This window comes from Dipodomys merriami, unplaced genomic scaffold (genome assembly GCF_024711535.1).
Source record: "Dipodomys merriami isolate MVZ:Mamm:240054 unplaced genomic scaffold, mDipMer1.0.p SCAF_21, whole genome shotgun sequence".
Classification (NCBI taxonomy): domain Eukaryota; kingdom Metazoa; phylum Chordata; class Mammalia; order Rodentia; family Heteromyidae; genus Dipodomys; species Dipodomys merriami.
Genome location: NW_027203493.1, coordinates 1663795 through 1675622, shown reverse-complemented (window position 1 = coordinate 1675622; position 11828 = coordinate 1663795). Strand labels below are relative to the sequence as shown.

At 48.0% G+C, this 11828-nt stretch overlaps 1 protein-coding gene across 2 annotated transcripts in view; it reads left to right on the top strand.

Moving 5' to 3' along the window:
* The first annotated feature begins 3292 nt into the window (after positions 1–3292).
* Cd6 (CD6 molecule) overlaps positions 3293–11828 on the top strand; it is a 34709-nt gene continuing 26173 nt past the window's right edge. The window contains exon 1 of one of the 2 annotated variants that reach the window (XM_070032218.1): positions 3293–3459. In XM_070032218.1, the coding sequence (XP_069888319.1) occupies positions 3399–3459 (61 nt within the window). In that variant the 5' untranslated portion in view covers positions 3293–3398. The remainder of the gene's footprint in view (positions 3460–11828) is intronic. The other variant, XM_070032216.1, reaches the window with a different exon arrangement.

Here is an 11828-nt window from a genome sequence, read left to right as displayed (position 1 = left end):
TTTTATATGATCAGATACACATAGGCATTGTGCCTTGTGATCCTCCCCTAAGAATATCCTCCTTTGGTCTCACTGTGTGTGAATGCCTAGAGACCTGTATAACTTATCTTGTTCCAGTGTTCCCTGATCCGTTTTAATAAAGTCTACTCATTTTCTGTACCTTCAACTACCAACTTTTAATTCTTATTTTATGTGTCCGTATACCATAACTCCAACATCTGAAGTTTTTGAAGGTCTCAGTCTATTGTCAACTGCTTTGTTTTACAATTAATTTTTTTCATTCAAGCTCATGTTCCTTGGTTCTTTTTTCCTGTGGGAAATCTTTGAGGCCAGAGCTTAAGGTGAGTAACTCTAGTGTTGTAAGGTGTAATTACTCCAGAAGCCACATTTTGAAAGATGGAATATTGGAGTCTTTATTATATAGTTAGCAGGCTGCAGGCAATTAGTTGTTACAAAGGCCTGCAGCCCCAAATACACATAACACAGCTAGGAAACAGGCCAGATAGAAAGAAAGACACAAATAATACCAACAAGCCAATTCATTCAGCTCTGATGGAGAGCTGAATTGGGACGCCATGATGCCCGGAGATGAGCCAGGAGACAAGACACAGGACAGGATCACCGACAGGATCACCGAGACATACATAGCGTGGCGTGATGGCAGCTAGTCTTGTCTGGGCCTAAATAGGTTGGTGCAGGCGGGGGGTGGTGGTGGTGGTGGTGGTGGTGGTGGTGGTGGTGGTGGTGGTGTTGGTGAGAACAGGTCTACAGGAAATTCCCAGTCCCAGGCACTGAACTGATAGATTCAGTAACCTATCAGCTAAGTGCCCGCCCCTACCTCCAGAGATCTGGGCACACCCATCACCTGAGGGGCAGGTGATAGGAGAGGATGATTCCTTCCCCCAGCATGAAGACAAGGGCCCAGACCCTACCATCCACCATGTGGCCAATATGGTACCCACCAGACGTGACCTTACTTCACTAGGAAGGATGTCCACCATTTCCCCCTGCCAAATACATAGGGCATGCTGTTTAAATTCTTATATCATGTGTGCTTGTTGGGTTGGAGGTATCGTGAATGAATTCTACTTCCAGACTCATGTGGGGCACAGCGGGGGAAGGGAGGGCTTGGAGGGCTTAGAGCATTCAAGGTGAGCTCAGAGCCCCCGGCAGAGCCTGGTCTGTTTTATCCAGGACCATTATTCTGAACTTCATGGCCATTCAAGAGCAGCAGCGGCTGCACAACCGCCTCGGCTCCTGCTTCACGGTCATGTTTGACCTCTGTTGATTTTTTAAAAAAATCATTTCTTGCCATCCCAACTGTGCTTTAAAAAAAAAAAGAAAAAAAGTTGAAAGCTAGGCACTGGTGGCTCTAGCTACTTGGGAGACTGAGATCTGAGGATCTCTGTTTGAAGACAGTGCAGGCAGGGAAGTCTGTGAGAGTCATATTTCCAATGACCCACCAAAAAACTGGAAATGGAGCTGTAACTTAAGTGGTAGAGCACTAGCCTGGAGCAAAAAATGCTACAGGACAGCAATTAGGCCCTAAGTTCAAGTCCCGGTATGGGCACAAAATAGTTTAAAATAATTTTCACTGGTGTTCTGTATCAGGACAATTTCCCGCAAAGGCTCTCTACCCTATTGTCAAGAATAGAAGTCTCCATCCTCTCTGGTCTGTTTCAAAGGTGTTTTCCTCAGGACCAGGAGACCTTTCTTGTGGTCACCTTCCCCTGGTCTCTGATGGTCCGTTGGATTTGTGGGCCGCGTGCTCCTTGAGGGCAGGAAGGTGGTCTCCCCTTTCATTCCAGAGATCCATATGCCCACGTCTGGAGAACAGTGGAATTGAATCCAGCTGTTGGATCTACCCATGAGTCCCCTGTGCTGCCCATGACTGTGACTCCCCACTAGAGGGCAGTCGCAGCTGCTGCCCAAGCCGATTCCACCCCTCCAGACCCCCACCCACCCAGGGCCCGGCATGGCCTTCCGGTGGGTAGGGCCTGGTTCCAGGTGACTCCAAAACCTGCCAAACAAATGATGGATTCATCCTGAGGAATTCATGACATTCCACAGGTGGAGAAAGGAAGGCAAGCAAGGTTGAGGGGGAAGCCGGAGGGCCGTAAGACTAGATCCTTCCAGGCAGGGCTAGAATCAGCTCCTTCTTCGACTCCACAGGTCTGCCTGGAGAGCCAAAATGATCTATTCCTTCATTTTTCTCAGCAAGCATTTATTCAGCACTTAGTGTATGCAACAGAGGAGAGCAGTGCTGAATCAAATCTGCTTCTTCCCATCTCTTTCTTACCCAGTCATTCACTGCAATCCAACGGGACCATGAAGCATTTCCCAGACAGCCCCTGCCACCCTCCGCCAGCAATTTGCCCCTGTCATGTTTGTGGCTCAAAGACCCCCCCATCTGCTTACAGCATGTTGATTCCCACAGAGGGCACCCAGCTGGTACTCAGCTAGACCTTCTGTGCTATCTGTGGACAGCTTGTAGTTGAGTGGAGTCTGCTTCTCCTGCAGAACCCTCAGAGAGGACCACTTTCTCTCTGGTTCTTTTGAGAGAGAGAGAGAAAGAGAAAGAGAGAGAGAGCACATAAGTGTTCTGAGGGCTTGAATTCAGAGCCTGGGTATTGTCTTTTAGCTTTTTCACTCAAGGTTAGTGCTCTACCATTTGAGCCATAACTCCACTTTTGGCATTTTGGTGGTTAATTGGCGACAAGAGTCTCATAGACTTTCCTACCTGGCTTGGTGGCTTCAAACCTCCATCCTCAGATCTCAGCCTCTTGAGCAGCTGGGATTCAAGGCGTGAGCCACCAGAGCCTGGCTTTCTCTCAGGTTCTTTGTCGTCACTTCTGCTGGTGGAAAACTTAGGCTGTTGTCTCCTGAATGTGGCATTAGGACCACAGCCTTGCATTACGACCACAGCCCTCTTGCTCCTCAGCACCGTGGCCCGAGGAGAAGGGAAAACTTGGGACTGAGTCCCATAAGAGTCTGATTCTATGGAGAGGTTAACAGGGTGCCATTCGTTTGCTCTTCTAGCTTGTGTTGGCTAAGCATCTACTATGAGCCAGTGTGCCCTTGGGTCTACCAGGATGGAGACACAGCGTCTCACTTCCCTTTGCTTTCCTTGGAAGCTGTGTGTGTGTGTTCGGTTGGGCTGGGTGGGCTCACGGTAGAGGCATCTGGGGCTTCCTCCCTACCCCAGCCTCAGTAACACCAGCCTAGCTTCCTGGAGATCAAAACCACAAGCAGAAGCGTGAGATACTCGCAGGCCGCAGAGCAGGGCGGAGACAAAGACACCCACGGGAACAAAGAGGGCACCAGGGTGACAGGCACACAGTGTCCGTCTCCTGGCCCCAGGATGGCCCTTCCCCTGGGCAGGGACGTGTGATGCTGAGATGACAGCAGCCATGTGGTTCTTCGTCGGGCTCACGGGATTGCTGGCGACCACCCTCACAGGTAGCCCTTTCTGTCACCTCAGGCGCGAGGGGACATGGGTCCCACTTACTTGGCCTCTTTCTGGCTACCTTTCTGGGATTTTTAGCCAAGGTCACACTAGGGAAACAGGGGACCCTGGTTGTGACAATAGTCTGGACTGTGTGGAGGGGGTGGGGGAGGGTGAGCAGGAACTCCCCTGAGGACTAGGACTGGCTGGACTCTCTGACCGATGCTCAGAGACCTCCTGAGAGATGCCATGGGCAATGACCTTTGTGTCTTTTCAAGGATGTTTGAGGAGAGGGACACAAGTCCCACCCACAGGCTGAGACTCTTCCCTCCCCCATTTCATGCCACTCACAGAAAGAAACTTCACCTTCCACAGGGACAGGACCAGAAAAGCATAGTTTCAAAATCAAGGCCAAAGCTTGGGGTTCACTAAGCCCCACGAACAGGAGGTCCCAAAGAGCTACCACTAGCTAGTCACTGGTGGCTTTAGTACATTTACAGAGGGGTGCTAGTTTGAGCAGGAACGATCTTCAGGGCCCCCTGCACCATCATGAGCTTCCCCGAGTGCTGAGGTATCGGCCAAGGACCAAGGTGCCCCTGGATTGTGTGCACCAGACCCTTGCTGGGCCCCGCAGAGTGCAGAGGCCATGCTGGTCACGGCTGGGCAATAGCTCAGAGACCCAGAATCCTGCCCCAGGTGGGCTTTCATGTACAGAGTTGGGGAGCGGATAGGGAAATGGAATTTGGGGCCTGGCCAGTTGGTGGGAGGCCCTGGGATGGGGCGGCTGAGTGCTTTCAGTTTGTTGCCTGTGGGACCCAGGAAGGCCTGGCCTGGAAGGGGCATTAGGCTGGCTCAGAGGCTGAGGGCAAGTATCGGGGCGCTGAGATACCTCCCCTCTGTCTACATCTCGGGCAGGTGTTCTGAGATGGTTCTGGGAAAGTCTTTTGAGACTGGGAGTGGGATTTGCATGGCTTCGGCCCCAAAGGCCAAGGCCTCAACTTGACCAGTAGGTTCCAAACACAGTAGGTCCAGCCAGGCACTAGTGGCTCCATGCCTGTTAATCCTCGCTACTCAGCAGACTGAGATCTGAAGATCATCACTCCATCCCAGACTAGGAAGGAAAGCCCATGAGACTCTTATCTCTAATTAATTACCAAAAAATCAGAAGTGGAACTGTGGCTCAAATGGTTTAAGCACCAGTTTTGAGTAAAAAAGCAAAGGGACAGCCCCCAGGCCCTGAGTTCAAGCCCAGGTAACAGAATTTTTTAAAAAGTAGCATTAGGGACTCTGCTGCCTTCTACCCTGAGCTGAGGGCAGATGATGGACAAGGCCCTCTTCCTCTACTTCATCACCGCCGGCCTCTCTGCGATTCTCAGGATTAAGCGGAGATCCAAAAGCTCAGTTATGACCTCCACTGATATTCCAGGCTAGCTCCATCCACAGTTGCCCAATGAGAAGGAAAAACTGGGCTAGGCCAGATCCTCTGCCCTAGAGCCAATGGCTGGCCGACCCAGACCTGTGTCTGTGGGGGAAGCGGGGCCACTGCGTGTGGCAAGATTCAGTGGACCCAAGGGAAGGCCCAGGATCCACTCCAAACCCCAGGTCTTTGTCACCCCCCCCCCCACGTTCCTCAGTGGTCTCTACTATGTTTTTCAAATGGTGTTGACTCATTGACTCATTTCTTGTTACTCATACACGTTTAGATTGAAAGAAAAATCGACCTCACTTTTGTGAAGTGGAAAACAGCTATTCTTTGTCATAAATAAAGAAGAAAAAGAAAGTGGTGGCCAACACCGGTCGCTCATGGTTGAAAGGGTGCCAAGCAAGGCCCTGGAGCCAGAAGCCAAAGCCCACCCTGTTAAAAGGGGACAAGGGAGATGAGAAAGGCATCCTCATTCCCAAGTCATTTTTTTTTCTCATGACCATTCAGGGGGGTTCCAAGCACTCTGAGCAGGGGAATGGCCTTCCACTGATGTGACTGATCATCAGTCCAGGCTGCTCCTGAAACTCTCGCGATGACTGGTCAATGCTTTCCTGCCAAGAAATGGTGGCCTGCAGGAAGGGCTGTAGAGGCAGAAGGAGAACTGCACCCCAAAGAAGCTCTGTGACCCCCACTGCAGTGCTTAAGTGAGGGAGGCCGAGCCGCTGGCTCTCAAGTCTAAGCATTTCTCTTCACCTAGTCTTGCAGGCCCAATGAACTCAGATCTCGTGGGGGATGGAGGTCTATGGTTGGGCCAGCTGTATTGGGGAAGGGTGATTCGGGATTCCAAGAAAAGGGGGGACAAAGGAAAGAAAGAAAAATGATATAGAGTAGTAGGAGAGGGAGGGAGATAATGAAGTAGAGGGGGATCTGGTCCGAAGGGCTGTGCCCAAATCCTGGGTGGGCTGCCTGGTTCTGTTTGCAAGACTTGGCTGGTGAAATCTGGACCTCCTGGGCACTGGAGGACCTCCTCTCTCCTCAGTCTCGGCACTCAGCTATCTTCCCTGAATCCCGTTTCTCACCCAGGCAGCCCGAGGTCTGGGCTGGTGTCTGATTTGTCCTTTATGTCGTCGTCGGGTGACCAGGACTTGGAGATCCCAGTTCTCTAATTCACTGATATGCTGCCCCGTGGCCGAGGTCCAGGACACTCCACTTCTGTACCTCAGTTTCCCGATCAGAGGAGAGAGAATGAGCTAGAAGCCAATGATGGTGGTAGGTAGATGAAGTCAAGGCCTGAGGTTTTGCTCCAGTCCTGCTTCTGCTTCTGCTTCCACTGGTACCCAGGCTCTGTTTTCCTTCTCGTGGCATCAGTTTCCTCATTAGTGGAATGGCGCTTTGGGCCCTGGAAGGGCTTGCTCAGATCTGAGACGACGATGTGGTGTGAGAAGTGTTTCTCACCAGAGCAGGCGAGGTCTATGACTCTAATACCTTCCACAGTGCAGGGCGGTCGATGAGAACTTTGTGGGCTGCTTTTGTGAGCTGAAAGGAAGCTTGTGCTTATTTTACAAATTAATAATTCCATGCCAGGCACTAGTGGCTCACACCTATAATCCTAACTACTCAGGAGGCTGTGAGCTGAGGATCATGGTTCAAAGCCAGCCCAGATGGGACTCCCATCTTTAATAAACCATCAACAGGCCAGAAGTGGAGCTATGGTTCATGTAGCACAGGGCCATCCTTGAGTGAAAAATCTAAGGGACAGCACCCAAGCTCTGAGTTCAAGCCCCAGGACTGGCACACACTCACACACACACACACACACACACACACACACACACACACACACACACACACAATGTCTTCTAGCTGGAACGGAGGCTCAGTGCTAGATTATTTGCCCAGTTTGTCCACGGCTCACTCTGGGTTCAATCTGAAGCACAGAAAAAAAAATGTTTCTTAAAAAAGTTAAAACTATTTCCTTAACTTGGAAATTCAACTTACAACTTTTTTTTATTTTGAAGGGAGCAAAAATACCATTACTGGGCCTTGAACCCAGGGCCTCATGCTCTCCCTTAGTTTTCCCTCAAGGCCGGTGCTCTAGCTTTTTGCTGGTTAATTAGAGATAAGATTCTCACACGTGTTTCTACTGAAGCTGATTTCAAATCATGATCCTCAGATCTCAGCCCTCTGAGTAGCTCAGATTACAGGCATGAGCCATCAGTGCCCGGCTCATTTCATTTTTAAGCCCAGTAATTTTTACCAATGACTTTCAAGAGCCGTTGATTAATATTTGAGTCAATCAAGCTAAACGGGGGAAGCTGCCTTAAAAAATAGATGTCTTGTTCAGATGTAGCTAATTAATTCCCTTAAGATTGTGGTGTCTAATGTAGTAATCACTAGAGGTTATGTGTTTAAAACATGGTAAGATGCATTGCACTCATAAACTGACAAGTTGAATTGCAACCGCTTTGTATAGCTGCTTCAAGATAATAATAAAGTAATATGTGGTAGTTTGAATTGAGATAAATACAGTGTAACATTTACAGCCGACTGTGAAGATGAGCATTGAAGGGATACAATAACTCTCCTTAATAAATTACATGTGAATCACAAATTGAAATGCTAGTATTTTAACAGACCACTCAAAAAATTCAATTAGCATTAAGTTGGCTTATTCCTCCCTACTTTCAATGGAACTACTAGAGAATTTAAAATTATATCTGTAGCTTGCATTGCATTTCTATTGGCTAGATATGCTAAACTACAATTAGGAATTTAATATTTTTTTTCTTGGGGTCAAGCCAGGGTCTCACATTTGTTAGTCTTCCAGCTAAGCTTCAACCCCAGTTTTGCTACTCCATTTTCTTATGGAATAGTGGAAAGAAAAAAAAACCCAAACCAAAAAAACCTTCTTAAAGATTTCACAGTGAACTCAGGCACTTGTGACTCACATCTGAAGTCCTAGCAGTTCAGTTGGCTGAGATCTGAGGATCACACTTTGAAGCCAGCCCAGGAAAGAAAGTCTGTGAGACTCTTATCTTCAATTAGCCACCAGAAAATCCGAAGTGGAGCTGTGGCTCAAAGTGGTAGAGTGCTCATTCTGAGCAAAAAGGTCAGGAACAGTGTCCAGGCCCTGATTTCAAGCCCCATGACTGACCAGAAAAAAAGAAAAAAGTTTTCAGAGCAATTTCAGATATAAAAATTTAGTATAAGCCAAGTGACTATGAAATTCTCTTAAATATGCTAATGAGATTTACAGAGATTTCCAAACTCTTATTTCTTTAACTTACAATTTGAATGGAAGTCAACTACTCCCTCACATGGATGACAAACAAGGGCTACATTTCTGAAGCAGGAACATGGCGGGCAATGAAGGAACTGATGGCCCAAAGCATTGAACTTGACCCAATTTAAACCTAATGTAATCACTTATACTTTATACATTCTAATTTTCCTGGGCTAAAAGCCACTTAGTGCCAGGTGCTGTGGCTCATGCCTGCAATCCTAGCTACTCAAGAGGCTGAGGAATCAGATCATGATTCAAAGCCAGTCAGGCAAAAAAAGTGTATGAATTGCTTATCTCCAATTAATCACCCAAAAGAAAAAAAAAAAAAAAACAGAAGTAGAGCTGTGACCCAAGTGGTAGAATGCCAGCCTTGTGGAGAAAAAGCCAAGCAAAAGTGCAAGGCCCCAAGTTCAAGCTCCAGGACGGGCACAAAGGACAATAACAACAACAATAATAAGTGATTGTATCGTCTCAGGTTATCCTGAGCAAGATGGAAATTTTCATCTTAGGACACAAAGTTCAGGTTAGCTTTTCTATTATTATTTATTTTTTAAACAAAGTAGAGGATATGGCCCTTTTGAACAGCTGATGCTCTTCAGCTGGGCAAATCCCTCAAATCACGGCCTCTGGATATACCCGAACCCAATCTATGCCTGCCTACTTGACTGGATTTAGTTAAACACACACGTCTACTTTTTTTTTTTTTTTTTTTTTTTTGCTGCTTCTGGGGCTTGAACTCAGGGCCCGTGTGCTATCTCTGAGCGTTTGTGCTTAAACCTAGTGCTCTACCACTTGAGCCACAGCATTTTTGATAGTTTAGCAGAGATAAAAGAGTCTCTCGGACTTTCCTATCCCGGCTGGCTTCAAATCACGATCCTCAGCTCTCAGTCTCCTTAGTAGCTGGCATTAGAGGCGTGAGCCACAAATACCTGGCTCACTTTTACTTTTCCATTCTGATTTCTCCTATAGTCTTCCTGCCAGCAATACAACCAGTGAATGTCACAGGAATATAGACTAACTTGTGCCTATTTTCAGTGCAATGTGTTTTGTGGCCACTGGTCCATGGGCACACCTTCACTGCATTATTACCATGGTTGTCCAGAGGTGATAGGCCTGGCTCGTTTAGCCATATCCCTCTGTTGAAGGATCTGGGATGAGTCGGGTACACCGGCCACCCGAGTTCAATTTGAGTTTGGTGAGTCCTTCATGGCTGCCCCTGTCTTGCAGATGACAGGAAAAGGTGGGCTGTTAGGTTTTGAGGCTAGAGAACAGCATTGCCAGCCGGGCACCGGTGGGTGGCTCAGCCGGTCATCCTAGCTACGCAGGAGGCTGAGATCTGACAGCCAGGGCAGGAAAGTCCGTGAGACTCTTATCTCCAATACTCTACTAAGAAAAAGCCAGAAGTAGAGCTGTGACTCAAGTGCTAGAGCGCTTGCCTTGAGCACAAAGGGACAGAGCCCAGACCCGGAGTTCAAGCGTCAGGGCTAGCAAAAAAAAAAAAAAAAAAAAAAGAATGAACAGTTTCTCTTTCTGGGACAAGGAGGATGAAGCAGAGGCTGCAGGATACAGGATGGAGGGCATGCAAGGCTGCCGAGTAAGAAAATACCATTGGGGTATTGGCTTTTCTCCACAAGCCCTGTGCACCGACTGGAGCTGCCAACTCTAAAGGCACACTGGGTATAAGGTGGCGCTTCAGTGCCCTTCCGCTGTCCACCCACCCTCAGTGCTCATCTCTCTGGCCTGGAGCCTAGAGTCAAGGCACAGGGAGTTATTCATACAGCGTTCTGGGGTTCTCTTTCCAGTCCATCTCCCCTTGTCTGCCACGGAAGTTTCCATCACCTTCTTCACTTAACACTTAAAGTATAAATGCATTTGTTTGTTTGTATGTTTGTTGCCTATATTAGAGCTTGAGCTCAGGTCCTAAGTATTGTCCTTTGGCTTTTTTGCTCAAGGCTGGTGCTCTGTCACTTGAGCCACGGATCCCCTTCCGGCTTTTTGCTGCTTAATAGGAGATAAAGTCTCCCAGAATTTTCTGCCCTAGCTGGCTTATAACGATGATCTCTTAGACCTCAGCCAAATTCTCTGAGTAGCTAGGATTACAAGTATAAGCCATTGTTGCTTGGCTACATATGTTTCTTTTTACAGGAGACTTTATCTGGCTGGCTTCAGAGGGACACCATTGTAAAGCAATAGTGATAATGTATAGCAGAAACAAAATTATTAATTTCCAGCAGATGATTTGTTGCTGTCCTTAGCTCAAAAGAGAGGCTAGTAAGTGTCAGGAAGGCATTTATGACTAGATGCTTCTCAAAGCCATCAGGAAGGCCCGAAGAGAAAGACAATCACCTACTCAGCTAGGTGCTGGTGGCTTACTCCTGTAACTCCTGGACACATAAGAGCCTGTGAGACTCTTATCTCCAACTAAGCAAAAATCCAGCAAAAATCACAAAGTAAAGGTGTGGCTCAAGTGGAAGAATCCCAACCTTGAGCTAAAAAAGCAAAGCAAGAGTATGAAGCCGGCCACCAGTGGCTCACACCTGTAATCCTAGCTACTCAGGAGGCTGCGATCTGAGGATCACAGTTTAAACCTAGCCTGGGCAGGAAAGTCCATGAGACTCTTATTTCCAATAAACCATCAGAAAACCAGAAGTGGTACTATGGCTCAAGAGGTAAACGCTTGCCTTGAGTGCAAGGACAGCACCCAAGCCCAGAGTTCAAGTCCTACAACCTACAAAAAAAAAGTGTGAGACCCTGAGTTCAAGTTCCAGGAATGGTGTACACACACACACACACACACACACACACACACACACACACACACACACACACACACACACACAAATGTATATAACTTGTTCCTGAGTGTGCTGAGTGTGTCTATTGCTAAAATTTAAAAAAATGCATCTCTAAAACCTAAGTTCTGAAAGATGGGCTTCGGTGTGCTGGAGCGAGGAGTCAGGACAGGGGAGTGTGCCAAGGGATGACGTCACAGGACGGATGCTTTGTGCTCTCTGAGATGCTTTAGCACAGGTGGGAGGGTGGCGAGAACATTCCAGGAACAAAGGCATTTGAAAGCCAAATGCATGCAAGACCGGCGGCAGCTGAGCGGTGCGTCACTGACAGTTGCGTCATCCCTACACTGACTTCCTGGCGGGCCATGTGTTCTGTCACATGTGATGGAGCGTGTCACCCTGGGCAGGGTGAGGGGGAAGTTGAATGATGAACATAGGACTTCTCAGTACCAATTTTGGAATTTCTTGTATGTGATCCTAATTTTAAAGAAAAAGCATTTGGGGTGAAGTACCCGGCTGAGTCAGACCCATTTGTGTGTGTGTGTGTGTGTGTGTGTGTGTGTGTGCTGGTACTGGGGCTTGAACTCAGGGCCTCTTGCTCACTCACATTTGGCTTTTTCACTCAAAGCTGGCATCCTACCAGTTGAGTCACACCTCCACTTCCGGCTTTTAGCTGGTTAATTGGAGACAGGAGTCTCACAAACCTTTCTGCCTGGGCTAGCTTTGAACCATGATCCTCAGATCTCAGTCTCCTGAGCAGCTTAGATTCTAGGCTTGAGCCACCAGCACCTGGTGGGGCCAGGTGCTTCAGCCCAGGCTCTTTTTTCCATGTTGTCTCCTTGGATTGGATATGGGATGAGGATTCCATGTTCTCCTGCTCACTGG